Raw genomic sequence first — 20,417 nt, 5'->3', positions numbered from 1 at the left:
TTACATTTTGTATTATATTTTCCTTATTTTTTTCTATTCTTTTAATTGGAATTGTAAAGCATACTCTCCTATATGTCTGACTCAGCTTAATAAAGAAGCTTTACACTGTAATAAAGTTTTCATTACCGATTTATCTTCAGAATTAAGTGCCTTTGTTGCTTTTCTAAATAGCTATCTCAGACATATTAGAATAGAGCATAGTTTGTGGATTTAATTTATATAAGTAGTATTTTGTCATTATTATTTTGGTAGATTTACAATCTGAGGCTGGGCATATTTTCTTTCCCCAATTTCATGGAATCTTCATGAAAAATATTTTCCTCCTCCAGCTCAAAAACAAGTAGGTTTCCCTTTGTTTTACCACTGTGGTGTTTGGTATTATAAAGATAATTCTGCTCTCAAAGGATCTGTTTTTTAGATTTATAGTTATATTATACTTAGGCATTTGTTTTTAAAATGTATGCCAATACGTTAGAAGTTGGTGACTTCAAATTTTTGTTAGATGGCGAGATGAATAATGTTGGTTTACCTTTTTTATCTTTTGATGTTTTCTCACCTGCATAATTTTCTATGTTACAAATAGATTGATACTGGCTACCTCTCACTTCTAAAGTGAAAATGCTAATTTGAACAAAGGGGGATTAAGACTTCAAAATTTTATTAATAATAGCATGGTGATTGATTCTGTTCTATTTTTTTCTAAAATGAATTCTGAAAAAATTAGAAAATGTGGTTAAGATCATCATATGGCAGTCAGGTGGCTCATTATGCTGGGAGGCCAGTCTTTACCACTAGTTAACAATAATAGGTCACTCTCAGATTCTTGCGGAAGTAAACATTTCTTTGTATCTCATTGTTGAACATTATTATATTGGTATATGGTTGATTTTATATTGACATATGATTTGTTGTTGATTAACATTTTTTTTACCAAGTCAGCATCTCTGGACTTTGAGAAAAGAAAAGCTGTAAGAAATTTTGTTGTTCTCCCATCACAGACTGAAAATAATCTTGTCTCAGTAAATTGATGTCTTTTCTTTGGCTTTTGGTTGCTGAAACCATATAATATAGGGTTCATAGAATGGGTTCTCGACCAGGCTGTCTGAATACATATCCCTTTCTGCCTTTTACTAATTGGGTAATTTGGACAAGTCCTTTTGGCCTCACTTTCTTCATATGCAAAGTGGGAAAGATAATGATAGCTACCTCATTAAAAGAAATTAAGAAAGCTTGAACTAGTGCCTGACATTTAGTAAACTACAGCTGTTATTCTGTAATGACAGTAAGAGCCAGTAGTGTGTGCAGTGTTTCCCTTCACTCGTGTTTTTTTTTTTCCTCAGAATTTATTGAACACCTACTATTTTCGTAATAGAAGACATTGCAAATGGGGAAATCAGAAACAAGTAAATAAACAGATCTTTCAAAAACTGCTATTAAGAAAACTAACAGCATGCACTTTCATTTTTACATATCTTTTTGGCTCTCACATGCCAAATTCTATTTATTAAATTCAGTAGGTATTTTATAACTCTTAACCAGACTGAATATTTCTGGTTGCTATGGTTAGAACCTCAAAATTTTAGGTCAATCTGGCATTATCAAAGAGCAGACTGTAGAGTATAAATAAGCTCTCTTCCTTAATTTCTTTATATTTTCCTTTTATTCATTAAAGAAATTTTTACTTTCTCATTGCTTTGTATTTTCACCAATGCATTTTTTTTTTAACTTTAATACCTTTGTGTTTCTCGTTGCTCCTCTAGATATAACACTTTTTTTTCACCTTTCTAGAATTTGTATGTAGTAGACTTTTGGTGTTCTCATGAGATTAATGCTCAATAATAGACCAAATTTGCGAGTGCCACTATATCATATAACTGTACACATAAAATACAGTAAACTTTTTAAATGTAATTACTCTTTCAAATGTAAATATAGGTATCTAGAGTAATGTTTTATGTTTTCTAGTTACAGAAGTATCATTTTCTTAGATTTATCGCCTTTACTTTCTGTGATCAGGTATGAAAATTAGTTTTCTTTTGGGGGCTAGTTTTTGTAAAGAAATTATGATTTTTAAAATCATTTTATAATCATATCTTTTATGTATCAACTTGGTAACCTTGGACAAGTTACTTAACTTTAGTGCCTCACTTTCCTCATCTGTATAGTATTGCTACTAATAGTCCCATTTTATAGGAGTGTTGTGAGGCTTAAATGAAATAATTCGTGTTAAATGTTTCACATATACAAGTCATTCAGTAAGTGTCAGATATTATAACTGTGATAGAATGACAGAGCTTGCTTGGTTTGGCTCTAAAGAGGATAGAGAAATTGAGAAAATTTCTTGTAGATTTTTCATTAATACTTCCATGTTGTATGTTTAAACATTTTCTGTACATATAAAATTACATATACAACTTACAAAGAATTCAGAAAAGGAGAAAAGTACAAAAATAAAAATTAGCCATAATCATACCACTTCTTAATTTTGTTATGACATGTTGGTGTTTCCTTTTATGTGAGGATTTTTTATTTTATTTTTAAACAAATAATAGGATGTTATAATCAATTTTGTGGGGTACATTTTCTGTACTTTTAATTTTTTACAATTATGTTTGATAAGGCTGTGTTGTATTCTAAAATCTTTATGTCCTTTAAGTTATTTAACTTTTCTGCCATTATTTGGATCCTTTGTCTTTTGTTGAAACCTCTATCTTTGGCCTGCCCTTTTTTCTTTTTTTTTTTTAAATTTATTCTCTCCTTTTTGGGTAGCATGTTTTTTGATAGGTTCTTGAGAAAAAGAGTATTGGAAAAGTATATATTTGAGATTTTACATGCCTGAAAAATTATTCTTACATTTAATTGAACCAATGTGGAACTTATTGAAAATTTTCTTCGGAATTTTTCCTCTTGTTTCCAGTATTGCTGTTGAGAAGACCAATCCTGTTTCAAAGTTCTGATTCTGATCCTGTTTCTTGTCTTTGGAAGCTTTATGTTCTTTTTGTTCCTGATTTTCTGAAATATCATGGTGATATACCCTAATGTGTGTATATAATTCCCATTCATTATGCTGGGCACTCTTCATAGAATACATATTACTTGGATGTTAATCTGTTGAATCAATCCTGAGTTTCTTGTTATTTCTCTTTTAGCTTCCATTCCTTAGTCTTTTTGTTCACTTTTCTTGTATTTCTTCAACTTTATTGAGCTTAATTTCCATTATCATTTTAAATATTCTAAGAGTTCTTTTGCATTATCCAAGTCTTTTTTTTTTAACATTGTTTCATGGATGTAACATTTTCTTTTATCTCTCTTTGACAACGTTAATTATTACTCTGAAGGTTTTTTTTTTTTACACCCTACTCTGACCTCTTTCCCAATTCTCTGCTTTTATCAGTGTCTTTCATGTTGGAAACGTTCCTTAAGTATCTATTCATTGGCTTTCTAGTCATTGCTGACAATGAGACACTAAAGAGCAGATTGCCAGAGAGGGTGGGGGTTGGGGGTGGCATGGGTGTGTGTGTGTGTTGTGTTTGACAGGGAGGGGCAATGGCTCTGGCCTCTTTGGTGAGCATCACTGTAGGGTGGTCCTGTGGTCACATACCATTTTCACTGTGGACCCTAAACTCTTGATATTGATAATTATTTTTCCCTGGCGAAGTTTAGCTTCTTTGCAAAAGGATCTTTCAATCTCCTTAAGTCTGTTTGCTGTCCGCCATTTGGGAGTTATACAGGGTGAAGGAGCACCCAGGGCACTCTGCACTTCACCTGTATCCCTCCTCTGTGTCTGATGAGTCCAAATCTCTGGTTTATATTCTTCAGGGAATAAACTTTCTGGACTTCCAAGATGAGTGTATGTTGGGGGAATTGCCTGACTGCCTAGGTTCGAGTGGAGATTTAATTACTTACTATACAAACTTTGAAATAATGCTCCTATTTTCAGACCTTATTTCACTTCATCTTCTGTGGACACCAATACTTCTCCAATTCCTTAATGCTTTTGGGTTCTACAGAGCAAAATTGTTTTTCTTTTTGTATTTCTTTAGATATAGTTGTCAAGCTTTTTCAACCATTTGGTTTGATTTGCATGCTTCATCTGTCTGCTTTCCATATACGTATATTGATACATTGTGGTTTGGGGTTGCAGGTAATTTTCTGGATTTATTGAAGAAGAAAATTGTTTTCTCATTATTTTGGTTGGGTTTTTAAGAGACAGGGATTGATTAAATGTTTATTATTTGGATAGAGGAAGTTTATTGTAAGCCTTTTTGTTTTTTTAAATAAGTTTTTTAAAACTAAAGAAGGAACATAATTGCAATGGAATACTACTCAGCCATAAAAAATAATGAAGTAATGCCATTTGCAGCAACATGGGTAGACCTAGAGATTATCATACTAAGTGAAGTAAGTCAGAAAGACAAAGGCCATATGATATCACTTATATGTGGAATCTAAAATATGATACAAATGAACTTATTTACAAAACAGAAATAGACTCAGACATAGAAAACAAACTTATGGTTACCAAAGGGGAAAGGGGGTGGGGGAGATAAGAGTTTGGGATTTGCAGATACCAACTACTATATATAAAACAGATAACAGTGTTGAACTGTATAGCACAGGGAACTATATTCAATGTCCTGTAATAAACCGTTATGAAAAAAATATGTATATATGTATAACTGAATCACTTTGCTATACACCAGAAACTCACACAACATTGTAAGTCAACTGTACTTCAATTTTAAAAAAAAAAAGAGGGAATATAATCATACCTCTCTTTAAAATTTAGTTTTGTCCCATTATCATATATATTTCCAGGGTTTATAGTAATAGTTTTCAGAAGTATAGTAGGTATCACTAAATATAAAGACAGCTTTTTAGTTTTCATTTTTATGTTGAAGAACACATAAATGCAAATTGTTCAATAGTAAATAAAAGGGCCAGTGTCCATAATCTTAATTTTAACCATCCCATTTGCCAATAATCTCTTTTGTTCCAGTTTTTGTTTTATATATGGTCCCAGCTCCAACATTGTTTTTCTTCTATTGGGGCTTTAAATTCTTTGATACTCTGTTTTTTAGTGTTCTTGATGTCCTCACTGCCTCCACTTTCCTAGCGTAGATTCTGTTATTCAGATTTATTATAATCATGTCCTTCTCATGAAGGATCCTCAGCATCCTTGCCCTCCATTATACCCCCTAGGAAAACCTCATATTACTACCTGTTCCATACCTACACAAGTGGAGCTGAAAGTGGCTATAGAACAACAACACATAGTTATAATGGCTGGGCATTTTACATTTTTCTGTCAAGTGGACTTTAGTGCTGCCTAGCAATCCTATTACAGTATTCTATGCCATGGATACTCCTACTTTCTTATAAGATTATTTCACACCTTCTCCTCAAACCTGTAGCATCTGCTATCCTCTTTTCTTCACAATTAGCTGATTATCTTGCTAGCTTTATAGAGACAGAAGAGAATCCTTCAGTGATTAAACCTACTTATCTAGGTGTACCAGTACACATATACTCTGCTTTTTCTCTTATTACAGTACTGTCTATCTAAGGTTAGTCCTTGCCTTTGTGCAGTGGATCCAATTCCTGTTCACCGCCTCAAGAACTTTACTCTTCAGGGTGTTTTTTCTCTCTGTCCTGCTTCAGTTCCCCCATCCCCTTTATCATTATATTAATATGCTATAACAGCGTTTATCTTTTAGAAACACTGTATCAGTTAGGGCTCTTCAGAAACACAGACCCATCGGGAGATATACTTAGTTACTTATTTTCTTATTTGCATACACACACAAAGATATATATATTGGGGGAGAGGAAGATTTATTTTAGTGAATGGCTCACACAATTTGGGAGCTGGCAATTTTTAAATCTGTAGGGTGGGCCAGCAGGCTAGAAACTTAGGCAGGAGTTGTACAGTCTTGAGGCAGAAATTGTTTTTCTAGGAAACCTTGGTTTTTGCTCTTAAGGCATTCAGCTAATTGGATGAGGCCACCACATTATTGAAGGTAGTCTCCTTTACTTACAGATGTTAATCTTATCTACAAAATACCTTCACGGTAACACCTGGATTAGTGCTTGATTAAATAACTGGATACTGTAGCCTAGCCAAGTTGACACATACGACTGACCATCACACCCTCCCTTGTTTCCACATGCTCCTTAATTACAGTCCTATTTTTCTCCTTTTCTTTATAGCAAATCTTAAAGAATTATTTCTATTTACTGTCTCTACTCACTCTCTTCTTATTCTCTTTAAACCCACTCCAGTCAGGTTTCTATCTACCTGTTCACTGCCTTTGCTCTTGTTGAGGTCAGCAGTACCTTCTTAGTGTCATCTTTCTTGAAAGACATAACTACTTCTTCCTTCTTGAAGCACTGTTTTGGTGGACTGTAGAAAGCTAGACTGTAAATATTGAATTATCTCAGACTCAATCTAAAGACGTTTTTATCTTTATTCACTCCTCAGTGAATAAAGTGAAAACCAATTCCATGTTTTTATTATTTCTATTAAAAAATAATGGTAGTGAAATCACAGTAAGATCTTTTTTGACCCATCTCCTAGAGTAATGGAAATAAAAACAAAAATAGACAAATGAGACCTAATGAAACTTGAAAGCCTTTGCACAGCAAAGGAAACTATAAACAAAATGAAAAGACAGCCCTCAGAATGGGAGAAAATATTTGCAAACGAATCAACAGACAAAGGATTAATCTCCAAAATATATAAACAGCTCATGCAGCTCAGTATTAAAAAACAGAAAACCTGGGACTTCCCTGGTGGCGCAGTGTTTAAGAATCCACCTGCCAATGCAGGGAACACAGGTTCAAGCCCTGGTCCAGGAAGATCCCACATGCCTTTGAGCAACTAAGCCCGTGTGCCACAACTACCAAGCCTGCGAGCCATAACTGCTGAGCCTGCGTGACACAACCACTGAAGCCTGCACGCCTAGAGCCCATGCTCCACAACAAGAGAAGCCACTGCAATAAGAGGCCCATGCGCCACAACTAGAGAAAGCCCCCGTGCAACAAGGAAGACCCAACACTGCCAAAAAAAACAACCCAATCAAAAAATGGGCTGAAGACCTAAATAGACATCTCTCCAAAGAAGGCATACACATGGCCAAGAGGCACATGAAAAGCTGCTCACCATCACTAATTATTAGAGAAATGCAAATCAAAACTACAATGAGGTATCACTTCACACCAGCTAGAATGGGCATCATCAGAAAATCTACAAACAACAAATGCTGGAGAGGGTGTGAAGAAAAGGGAACCCTCTTGCACTGTTGGTGGGAATGTAAATTGATACAGCCACTATGGAGAACAGTATGGAAGTTCCTTAAAAAACTAAAAATAGAATTACCATATGACCTCCTAGCAATCGCACTACTGGGCATATACCCAGAGAAAACCATAATTCAAAAAGACACATGCACCCCAATGTTCATTGCAGCACTATTTACAATAGCCAGGTCATGGAAGTAACCTGAATGCCCATCAACAGATGAATGGATAAAGAAGTTGTGGTACATATATACAATGGAATATTACTCAGCCATAATAATGAACGAAATTGGGTCATTTGTAGAGACGTGGATGGACCTAGAGACTGTGATACAGAGTGAAGTAAGTCAGAAAGAGCAAAACAAATATTGTATATTAACACATATATGTGGAATCTAGAAAAATGGTACAGATGAACCTGTTTGCAAGGCAGAAATAGAGACACAGATGTAGAGAACAAACAAATGGACACCATGGGGGGAAAGTGGGGGTCAGTGGGATGAATTGGGAGATTGGGATTGACATATATACACTAATATGTATAAAATAGATAACTAATAAGAACCTGCTGTATAAAAAATAAATTAATTTAAAAAAATGATGGTGAGAGAGTAATGCTGTCATATGATTTAAAATTCCAGATTTAAAAATGTTATATGGTGAAATGTCAGTGTTCTACCCATGGCTCTCAGCCATCAAATTCCCTTCTCCGAATACAACCAAAGTTGCCTGTTTCTTTTATATCTTTCCAAAGATTTTATGAATATGATAGCACATACATATTCAGTGAGAGACAGTATGGTGTAGTGGTTAAGAACTTAGACTATGGTGCATGACGGCTGTAATCAAATTCTATCTCTGCCAGTTACTGGCTGTGTAATTGCCAAGTCTCTTAGCCAATCTATACCTCAGTTTTCTCTTATGTATAAAAGAAATAATTATAGTACTTAACTTGATAGAGTTGTGAGGTATAAATGAATAAGTGTGTGTAAAGAGCTTAGAAGAGTGACTGGCACATAATAATAAATAATTCATTCCTTCTTCATGCGTAAATGATATTATAATATACACAGTGACAGGCATCTTGCCTTTTTTTCCACCAAGAATTTTATTGGCAGACTTTACAGCACATATAAATCATGCCTCATTTTTTTCTAGTGGCTGAATAGTCGTCCATTGAATCAATATGCTATCCAGTTTAATGGCTCTAAAAACCAATATTTTTATGATGTATATCTATTAACCATGTCCACTTAGATAACTAATAAGCACAAGACATTCTAATTACCCTTGCCTTTCCTATTTCTCTCATTTCCTATATTATCATATTCTTTTAGCTCTACCTTGAAAATATATTTCAGATCTAACTTTCTCTCCACCTACTGCTACCACTTCAATCCAAGCTAGCATTGCTTTACTGAGTTGCTCAAGGCCAAAAACTCGAGAATCATTATTGTAAGCTTTTGGCAAAATATGTTCAGTTCTCTTTCAGTGTTCTTCTATTTGGTCTCCCTTCTTCCACTTTTACTCCTCTCTAGTCTGTTCACATAGCATTTAAAAGTATAAATCAGACTATTTCTCACCCACACCAAAATTTCCAGTGGGTCTTATCTCATTTAGATTTTTTTTTTTTTTTTTTTTTTTGCGGTTCGCGGGCCTCTCACTGTTGTGGCCTCTCCCATTGTGGAGCACAGGCTCCGGATGCGCAGTCTTAGCGGCCATGGCTCGCAGGCCCAGCCGCTCCGTGGCATGTGGGACCCTCCTGGGTGGGGGCACAAACCCGTATCCCCCGCATCAGCAGGCAGACCCCCAACCACTGCGCGACCAGGGAAGCCCTAGATTTAATTCTTGAGTCCTAACTAGATCCTAGTAAAACTCTTACAACCTGGCCTTTTGATTTCCTCCTCAACCTTGTCTCCTGCTTCTGCCTATTTCTGTGCTTCAGCCATACTAAGTACCTTGCTCTTTTATGAGTCCCCTCTCATAACAATTTACCTCATAACCTTTGCACTTTTTATTCCCTCTCCTTGGGACATTTTCTGTCATATAATCATGCTCATTGCCTCATGCATGCTTAAATATGAGCTCTTCAGAGAGGCCTAGCCACCCCACTTGCTCTCTGTCCTTTTTACCATACTTTACTTTTTTTAACCATATTTTTTTTCTTTAACTGAAGATTTTTTCATTTGTATATTATCTATTGATATATTATTTTCTCCTCACTAGAAGATAAAAATCATGGAAGCAGATACTCTATCTCATTCACTTTTGTGCTTCTAGTACACAAAACAATGCTCAGTACTTATGGATTGGTAAATGAATGGGGATGCACTAAATAAGTGTTTTTTGAACTCTCAGTGGTGAAAGACTAGTTTTTTAATTATGATCTTAGTGTCATTTTATTACTAGATTCAGTAGACATAAGATTATTCTGTCAGATTGTTATAAAAATTTCTAAAAAACTTACTTGCAAATTTATACTTTTAATGAACTGGTAACAAGCCATTTGTGGTCAACACATATTTGCAGAACACATTCTTAGTAGCACAGCAGTAGAACAAGTTTGCCATTCTGTAGCCAGCAGTTAAAATATGAAGGCTAAATTAAGTATTCTCCTTGGTAGACAAAGAGAAGGCACTTCAAAGCCCACATCACAGAAACCAGGCTGAATTACTGGATTTATAAAATTCTGTTAGTAATACCAGTAAAACTTAATTAGTGCTCAGTCTATGCAGGAATGAGTCTTTTTTCAGTGGACTCAATAATCCCTATCACAATCCCCATGTTGTATCTATATCGTTAAGTTAGAAATCTCTCCTCAATAGCTGTTTATTTGCTTATATGTTAGTATGTAAAGTGAAAATTTCAGTGAAGTTTAAATTTTACAGGTCCATAAACACCTCAGTAAATAATGCTCTATCATATCTAATATGTTTCTGAAAATATATTGATCATTTTGCATTTTTTTTTAGTATGTTGATATATTTTGTTGTTTATATATACCTAGGATGGGAGGAGGGTCATTACACAATGACAGCTGGAGTTTGGGTTCTGGGTTCCCAAGGAGATATATAGCTGAAGACAAAAAACAATTAAGTTCAAGAAAATTTGTATTTCAGCTTCTGCTGGTGAATTCCAGCCAGGGTTGGTGTTAATTTAATGCTTTCCAACTCCTTGATCTTCAATTCATTTTATTTTAGAGATCTAGAAGTATAAACTGAATTAAGGTCCATTTGGGTATGACTTTGTATGCTTAGGGCAAGCTCTGTTAAACTGTTATCTGTTATCCCTGACTTGGACAATTTGAATGCACCAGATCCCTTCTGCCTTTGAGCTATTCTTTTTTATACAGATTAATTTTAAGAGTACTTTTAACCTTCAGAGGTATTCTACTGACAGTTTGTAAAATGCTGTAAAATCACTAGCCTATATTTTGAAACACAAGATTTTTCAATTTATTATGTTTAGTTGCCGTATCTCAGGAAAAGGGAAACATTTTCATTTAAATGCATTTCTAACTACTCACTAACTTACATTTTGTTTTTAGGATTTTTGTCTTATATTTTGGTTTGAGGGCAGTAGCATTGCTAGTAACATGGATTTGGCCAAAATGTAGATAGAGTTTCCGAATAACGAATTGTGTGTCTGTGTGTGTGTGTGTATGTGTATGTGTAGATAGATAGATATAGTTACACTATTGTGTATACATGTTTATATATGTAATTAAAGGGAAATTTTAGAAGCTTTAAAAGAAATGCATGCTCATCTTTAGTTGTGTATATGTTTGCAGATGTTTAGATTGGTTCTTCCAAAACACTCATTAATAACTGAACATTCGTATTTGCAGATAAATAAACTAAATGAAAAAAAAGGGAGATCATTTTGCCATCACAAACTATTATTCCTTTACCAGAATTCCCTACACTCTTATCATCTCAATGATGAAAGTAAATTTGAATAGACAAAAGGTTAAGGTTTGTGTCATACCTGTTCCTCAGAGGACTTGAAAGAGAAGTTTGATAATATTTAATTAGATTTACAAATACAAGTGAGTGTTTAAAAATACATTAACACTGTGACTGGGGGAACAGATCAGAAATTCACAGAATATATTTTTAATGAATTTAATGACTTTGGTAGGTTCAGTCTATTTTTCAGGGATCAGAGGTTATGCCATTCATTGAGATGAGGAACACAGGGAAAGGACCATCTTTGGGAGTAAAAGTCATGAATTGATTGTAAGCAAATAAGACACTTTGACGCATCTAAGTAAAGGTATTAAGGAAGCAATTATATACACAGAATTGGTGGCCAGAAGAAAGGTCTAAAAGGTTTGGTTAGTATGCTCTTACTTAGGTTGTGTATGTTTGAAGGTGAGGGAAAGGGGTTGTTGAGGAGACTACATAAATCCTTCCAGCTGATAATTAGGATGGGTCCGTTTTGGGGTTTTTGGAGTTGTTTTTTTTTTTTTTTGGCCGCACCATGCAGCTTTTGGGATCTTAGTTCCCCGACCTGGGATTGAACCCAGGGCCACGGAAGTGAAAGCACCAAGTCTTAATCACTGGACCACCAGGGAACTCCCAGGATGAGTCTGTTTTTAAGTGGGAATGTTAATGAGCCAAGCTTATAGGGACACTGAGGCAGAGAAAATTGTCACAGACTAAAATGGTGAGTTTATTTCTATAAAATAATTTTTCGTCTTTCTTATTTAAATTATGCCTAGGTTGTAAAACATAGAAGTTGACTAGTTTCCTTCCATCATCCATTTCTGTTATAAATTTGTAATCTTATGGATGAAATTTTGATTCACAGGTGAATACTATAATCTTACTTTATTTCATAGCCATGAAGCTCATGACTGCTCTGGTGAATGTTGCCTTAAACCTCAGTATTCATCAGGATAATACACAGAGACAGTATGAAGCTGAGAGAAATAAAATGATTGGGAAGAGAGCCAACGAAAGGTTGGAGTTACTACTTCAAAAACGCAAAGAGGTAAGGTTCACAGTAACTGTGATTCTTATGTTCTGTAAATGTGTAGTAAATATATCATATGTGTTTTTATTCTCTCTAAAAAGGTTTGTGTGTATTTTTAAAAGTTGTTTTTTTTTAAGTTTGATTATTTGATCTCAGAGTTTTCAAATGAAAGTGGAATTTGCTTCCAGCCAGTGATTGATTATCTGAGTGCTGTCTGAGGGCAGAAGAGAAACACAGAACAACCATACTTTAGAAAGAAGGTGGTCTGGGAATTAGATAACTCAAAAAGATTATCAGGCTGTGGACCCAGAAAGCACAGTAAATACTAACATCAGAACTAGGGGCCAGCAAAGATGCATTGCAGGAGAAAGCCAAAGACTATATATTAGTAGATGTATGGGACACTTCTGTTAATAATAAGGTTGGTTCCAATTTTACAGTGAAATTTTCTTATAAATGTGTTGAAAGAGATTTTAAACTGGATTTTTAGTAGGCAACATTTTTATTCATCCAATCAGAAATGAAATTTTAGATGTACAGTGTTAGTCTGTATTTTAACTTGAGAAAAGAATAATATCTCAGTGCTCTAAATATATTGCTGTCAATAAATAATGGGTTATAACAGGCAGCAGGAAGCAACAAACTTATGATTAAATTATGGTCTGTGCTGTATTGGAGTGCTAGGACTGCTGTAGCATATACCACAAACTGATTTTTCTTTTTTTTTAATTTTTAAAATTTTTATTTATTTTTGGCTGCATTGGGTCTTCATTGCTGCACGCGGGCTTTATCTAGTTGCGGAGAGCGGGGGCTTCTCATTGCAGTGGCTTTTCTTGTTGCAGAGCATGTGCTCTAGGCGCACCGGCTTTAGTAGTTGTGGCACATGGGCTTAGTTGCTCTGTGGCATGTGGGATCTCCCCAGACCAGGGTTCGAGTCCAACCACTGCACCACCAGGGAAGTCCCTGATTTTTCTTTAGAACAGAAATGTATTGTCTCACAGTTGTATAGGCTAGAACTGGCAGATAACTCTAATCTTCACATGGCCTTCTCACTGTGTGTGTGTCTCTAAATTTCTCCCTTATAAAAAGGAGACAGTCATATTTGATTTGGGACCCATCTTACTCCAGTATGAACCCATCTTAACTAATTACATCTGCTACAACCCTATTTCCAAATAAGGTTTGAGGTTCTGGGAGTTAAGACTTCAGCATATGAAGTTTTGAGGAACACAGTACAACTCATAGCACATTCTATACCAAAAATAATTATAAGTAAGTTTTGGAACTGTACTTTAGTAAGAACTGCTAACCAAACTGTATCTCTTATAAATTATTTAATTTTTTGTATAATAAATGCAGCAAAATTAGAACTTATAGTAAGTTTCAGTAATTTGAATGATTTACTATAAAGGTATTCCCAAAGTTATTTCAGTAAAACCCAAAACAAAGCATATAGCAAAAGAGAAAGTCTGAAGGAATTCTATTGTCACATTTGTATAAATGCAGTAAAAGCAAATATTTCACTGCAGAACAAATTAAAATAAAAACTATCATCTTGAATGTGATTTTGTATCAGTGCTTTTGTTCCTTTTGAGTAGTAAACTCAAACTTTAACTCTGATGTGTAGTATTGCCTGAAATTTATTTATATCTTTTCTATAGTATTTTATTTTGTTGCTGCATTTCACCACTAATGGCTAGTGTCCTTGCTATCTTCTGCTGTTCCTCCTATATTGGGAATTTGACCAATGCTCAGTTTGTTGCTAATCAGACGCAGAGTAATATTTGGATACTTCAGGTGGAATAGGAACTTTCTTACACAGTGGCAAATATGATAATCGAGGATGATCTGTTACCAAGAAATGTAAAACCAAGCAGGGGACCTGGTTTGGACAGGAGAGGTAAAGAAATTGAGGCCTATTCCAAAAGCAGGTGATATTTTGTGGTAGTAATCTGGTCACACTTATACACACCACTTCTTTTTAGTCATTGTGTAATACATGTTGAGAGAGACAGAAAGTGGTTTTAAGCCAATGTAGAAAAGCTATAGAAATAATGAAGGAATACTATTAATTTCGGACATCTGTTGCACAATATATGAGAAAAAAGATTGAAAATTACCCAGAATGAGAATAATCAGGAATTAAAAACAATTGGAACTCTTTATTGCAAATAAAATGATCAATATTTTAATTTATATTTTTATTTATTTTTCATTTCAGCTACAAGAAAATCAGGATGAAATCGAAAATATGATGAACTCTATTTTTAAGGGTATATTTGTTCATAGATACCGGTAAGGGATTTTAAAAATCATTTAGAACATTTTTAACTTAAATAATTTATTGCTTCTTTGTAGTCCTAGGCAATAAAAATGTAAACTTTCTAATTATTCGTTTTGTTAGCCGGAAAACAGCTTTGGGTATAAAAGCTAAATAAATGGTCAAAATTGTACCACCACCATCATTGCCACACTCTTCCAGATTCAGAACATATACTGTTAGAGATCCTATGTACTTGCATTTGTACTGATGTAATATTAATAAGATATCATTAAGTTAATGTGACCTTAAGATTTGATTGTCTTCATATTTGAAAAAATAAATTCCCTGCTTGCGGCCCTTTTTTACTCATCTTGTTGTATGATCAAATTAACCAACAGTGTTTTAAAAATGTGTTGGTTAAGATGGAAGAAATGAGTACAGTAGAGGGCACCTCTGCAGATAATGCAGCATCTTTATAACATCGCTCCTCTTTACCTTCAACTATACACAAGAAAATAGGATCAAAGTATTTCTGAAGTATTTTTGTCATGCTCCATTGCACGTTGTCTTTCTGTGAAACGTGTGACCTATTAAAATACTACATGAGCATATTTCATGGAGAATTAATGAATCATACATAACGCTTGTTGCGTTCTATTAATTAGGCGTGATTTGATATGTTTAGGCAGATAGACACAGATAATAGATGCACTGTTTTTAGACACATTTAAGACTTTAATTGGCCAGTTAGTTTTAAAAGTTAATTAAAACAGGGAAATTATTTTTTTAAAAAAGGAAAAATTTGTAACTTTGATAACTTACCTTAAAACATTTTATTTTAACTGAAAATGTAAAACTCTTTTGAAATAGAACCAAGGCTTTTACTTTGAATATGAATTCTCTGAATGGAGTATCACATCCTCTTTCTTACATAAACCATGCATGTAATGAATTATCGACAAATTTATTTTCAAAACAAAAATTTCCATGTACCTGCCATGCAGTCTTTTTTTTAAATTACAGCTTTATAGCCGTATAATTAACATAAAATAAACAGCACATTTAAGTGCATGATTTGATGACTTTTCACACACACACACACACACACAACACACAAACCCCTACCTGTAAAACTACCACAGGCAAGATAATGAATATATCCATTATCCTCAAAAGTTTTCTTCTACCACTTTGTAATTCCTCCTTTGCTGCCACTCTCCCCCTTCCCCATCCTTAAGCAATCAGTGATCTCCTTCCTAACTGATTTATTTACATTTTCTAGAATTTTATAGAAATGGAATTTACACTTTGTACTCCTGATTTTTGTTCGTGTCTTGGTCTGGCTTCTTTCACTAATAAAATTAAGGTCTTTCATCCTTAAGACTTAACTGTAAGTTTTTTGTAGATTAACTTTATCTGGTTGAGGAAGTTTCCTATCCCTAGTTTTCTGACACTTTGTTAGGAGTGGATATTGAATTTTGTCAAATACTTCTCTCCATCTTTTGAGATCACTATGTGGTTTTTCTTTTTTAAGAGTGTTAATGTGGTGAATTAAATTGGTTGATTTTTTAAACGTTAACTCAACCTGAACTTCTTGGTATAAAACCCGCACACATAATCATGATATATTATTTTTCTTCATTTAAATCTTTTTATTGCTATAAAGTCATTTTTTTTGAAATGTAGATGATTTACAGTGTCCTGTTAGTTTCGGATATACAGCAAAGTGATTCATATATATAGATAGATAGATATAGATAGATAGATATAGATGTATGTATAGATATATAGATATATACAGTAAGTCTCCTACATACAAATGAGTTCCATTCCGAGAGTGTGTTCGTAAGTCCAATTTGTTAAGTCCAACAAAGTTAGCCTAGGTACCCAGCTAACACAATTGGTTATGCAGTACAGTACTGTACTGCAATAGGTTTATAATACTTTTCATGCAAATATTCATAAAAATCAAACACACAAACAATAAAACATTTTTCATCTTGCAATACAGTACCTTGAAAAGTACAGTAGTACAGTACAATAGCTGGCTTACAGAGGCTGGCATCAAGTGAACAGGGAAGAAGAGTTACTGACTGGACGAGGGAGAGGAGGTGGGAGATGGTAGAGCTGAAGGATCGTCAGCAACAGGAGTTGGAGGGCAAGCTGCAGTTTCACTCATGCCTGACATTGATGGCGCAGGTTCTGGTTCCTTGCTAGATTCAGTTCTGTCTACCCTCTTGAAAAAATAATCCAGTGATGTCTGGGTAGTAGCTCTTTTTTTCTCATCATAAATGACACAGTAGCACTGGATTGCATCCTGAATGGCTGCTATAACCTTTGTGTACTGTCCCACATTTGGCTCCTGTGCCTCAAAAATTAACAGTGCCTCCTCAACTAAAGAAAATCCCCTTGCCATTTCCTGCATCGTAAATCTCTTCAGTTCTTCAGTTACTTGTTCTTCCTCTTGTCTCTCTCTTTGTCTTTGCTGTGGACCTCCAATTCTTGGTGCCTCTTAGCAGTACCAGCTACATCACTGCTGCTTTTACACTTGCTTCCAGACATCCTGGGCTTGAAATAAAGATACTCTACTACTATATAAATTACTGTACAGTAAAGTACACAAAAGCACAACCACTTGAAGAGGATGCACACACATCACAGTGTACGCCAGACATGTGAACTAACTTACATGATTAGACATGCGAGCGCACGTTCACGTCTTTGAAAGTTGTCAACTTGAAGGTTCGTATGTAGGGGACTTACTGTATATGAATGTATATCAATTTTTTTCAGATTCTTTACCCTTGTTGGTCATTACAAAATATTGAGTATACTTCCCTGTGCTATACATTAGGTCCTTCTTGGTTATCTATTACATTTATACACAGTAATGTATATATGTTAATCCCATCCTCCTAATTTATCTTCTCCCTGCCCATCCCTTTTGGTAACCAAAACTTTGTTTTCTGTGTCGGTCACTCTATTTCTGTTTTGTAAGTAAGTTCATTTATATCTTTCTTTTTTCATTGATTCTTCCAATATTGTTAAAATGACTCTACTACACAAGGCCATCTACAGATTCAAAGCAATCCCTATCAAATTACCAATGGCATTTCTCACAGAACTAAACAAAAACCATTTTAATTTGTATGGAAATACAAAAGACCCCAAATAGGCAAAGCAATCCTGAGAAAGAAAAACGGACCTGGAGGAATAAGGCTCCCTGATTTCAAACTGTACTACAAGGCTACAGTTGTCAAAACAGTATGGTATTGCACCAAAAACAGAAATAAAGATCAATGGAACAGGATAGAAAGCCCAGAAATAAACCCATGTACCTATAGTCAATTAATCTACAACAAACGATGCAAGAATATACAATGAAGAAAAGACAGTCTCTTCAAGAAGTGGTGCCACGGGCTTCCCTGGTGGTGCAATGGTTAAGACTCCATGCTCCCAGTGCAGGGGGCCCAGGTTTGATCCCTGGTCAGGGAACTAGATCCCACATGCATGCCACAACTAAGGAACCCGCGAACTGTGACTAAGACCTGGCATAACCAAATGAATAAACAAAATAAATTTATATAAAATGTGAATCATTTAAAAAAAAGGAAGTGGTGCTGGATAAACTGGACAGCTACATGTAAAAGAATGAAATTAGAACTTTCTCTAACACCATATACAAAGCTAAACTCAAATGGATTAAAGACCTAAATGTGAGACCAGTTACTATAAAACTCCAGGAGGAAAACATAGGCAGAACACTCTTTGACATAATTCGCAGCAAGATTGTTTTAGGTCTGTCTCCTAGAATCATGGAAATAAAAACAAATACTTTTTAAATGGGACCTAATTAAATTTAAAAGCTTTTGCACAGCAAAGGAAATAATAAACAAAATGAAAAGACAGCTTATGGAATGGGAGAATATATTTACAAACAGTGCACCACCAAGGGATTGATTTCCAAAATAGACAAACAGGTCATACAGCTCAAAAAAAAAACCAATCAAAAAACTGGGCAGAAGACCTACATAGACGTTTTTCCAAAGAAGACATACAGATGGCAACAGGCACAAGAAAAGATGCTCAACATCATAATTATTAGAGAAATGCAAATCAAAACTACAGTGAGGTATCACCACACTCCAGTCAGAATGGCCATCATCAAAATGTCTACAAATAATAAATGCTGGAGAGGGTGTGGAGAAAAAGGAATCATCCTACACTGTTGGTGAGAATGTAAATTGGTGCAGCCACAATGGGGAACACCATGGAGGTTCCTTAAAAAACTAAACATAAAGTTACCATATGATCCTGGAATCCCACTCCTGGGCATATATTCAGAGGAAACTATAATTTAAAGAGATACATACACCCCAGTGTTCATAGCAACACTATTTACAGTAGCCAAAATATGGAAGCAGCCTAAATGTCCATCGACAGATAAATGGAAGATACAAGTGAAGTTAATTATAAAACAAATAGACCCACAGACATAGAAAACAAACTTATGGTTACCAAAGGGGGATGGAGGGAGAGAGGAATTAGGAGGTTGGGATTAACATATAAACACTACTATATATAAAGTAGATAACGAATGAGGACCTACTGCATAGCACAGGGACCTATAATAATTTGTAATAACTTACAAGGGTAAAGAATCTGAAAAATATATGTGTGTATGTGTCTGTGTGTGTGTGTATAGCTGAATTATTGTGTACACCTGAACTAACACACTGTAAATAAACTACAATTTTTAAAAGATAAATTAAAAAAAAATTTAATTAAAAAAAATGTTCTTCCTATCCAAGAACACAGTATATCTTTCCATCTGTGTTGTCTTCAATTTCTTTTTGCCAGTGTCTTATACTTTTCAGAGTACAGGTCTTTTGCCTCCTTTTGTAGGTTTATTCCTAGGTATTCTTTTTGAAGCGATAACAAACGGGATTGTTCCTTTAATTTCTCTTTCTGATGATTTGTTGTTGGGGTATAGAAATGCAACAGATTTCTATATGTTTTGTATCCAGGAACTTTACCAAATTCATCGATGAGGACTAATAGTTTTCTGGTAGCATCTTTAGGATTTTCTATGTATAGCATCATGTCATGTGCAAACAGTTACAGTTTTACATCTTCTTTTCCAATTTGGATTACTTCTATTTCTTTTTCTTCTCTGATTACCTTCGTAGGACTTCTAAAGCTATGTTGAATAAAAGTGGCGAGAGTGGCATTCTTGTCTTCTTTTTGAACTTTAAGGAAATGCTTTCAGTTTTTCACCATTGAGTATGATGTTAGCTGTCTGTTTGTCATATATGTCCTTTATTATGTAGAGGTGTGTTGCCTCTATGCCCACCTTCTAAAGAGTTTTTATCATAAATGGATGTTGAATTTTATCAAAAGCTTTTCTGCATCTATTGAGATTATCATACGGTTTTTATTCTTCAGTCTGTTAATGTGGTGTCTCACATTGATTGATTTGAGGTTATTGAAAAATCCTTGCATCTCTGGGATAAATCCCACTTGATCATGGTGTATGATCCTTTTAATGTATTGTTGGGTTCAGATCGCTAGTATTTTGTTGAGGATTTTTGCATCTATGTTCATCAGTGATATTGGCCTGTAATTTTTTGTGTGTGTGATATTTTTGTCTGTTTTTGGTATCAGGGTGATGTAGCCTCATAGAATGAGCTCAGAAGTGTTCCTTCTCTGCAATTTTTTGAAATAGTTTCAGAAGGATAAGTGTTAACTCCTCTCTAAATATTTGATAGAATTTGCCTGTGAAGCTTTCTGTCCTGGACTTTTGTTTGATGGAAGTTTTTTAATCACAGATTCATTTCAGTGTTTGTAATTGGTCTGTTCCTATTTTCTATTCCTGGTT

At 34.6% G+C, this 20,417-nt stretch overlaps 1 protein-coding gene across 2 annotated transcripts in view; it reads left to right on the top strand.

The window, feature by feature from the left end:
• STAG1 (STAG1 cohesin complex component) overlaps positions 1 to 20,417 on the top strand; it is a 306,358-nt gene that overhangs the window by 139,334 nt on the left and 146,607 nt on the right. For both annotated transcript variants that reach the window (XM_065876744.1, XM_065876743.1), the window contains exons 7-8: positions 12,143 to 12,294; positions 14,498 to 14,571. In XM_065876744.1, coding sequence (XP_065732816.1) covers positions 12,143 to 12,294; positions 14,498 to 14,571 — 226 coding nt within the window. The remainder of the gene's footprint in view (positions 1 to 12,142; positions 12,295 to 14,497; positions 14,572 to 20,417) is intronic.

Source organism: Phocoena phocoena, chromosome 4 (genome assembly GCF_963924675.1).
Source record: "Phocoena phocoena chromosome 4, mPhoPho1.1, whole genome shotgun sequence".
NCBI lineage: Eukaryota > Metazoa > Chordata > Mammalia > Artiodactyla > Phocoenidae > Phocoena > Phocoena phocoena.
This window is presented reverse-complemented; position numbering and strand designations above follow the sequence as displayed.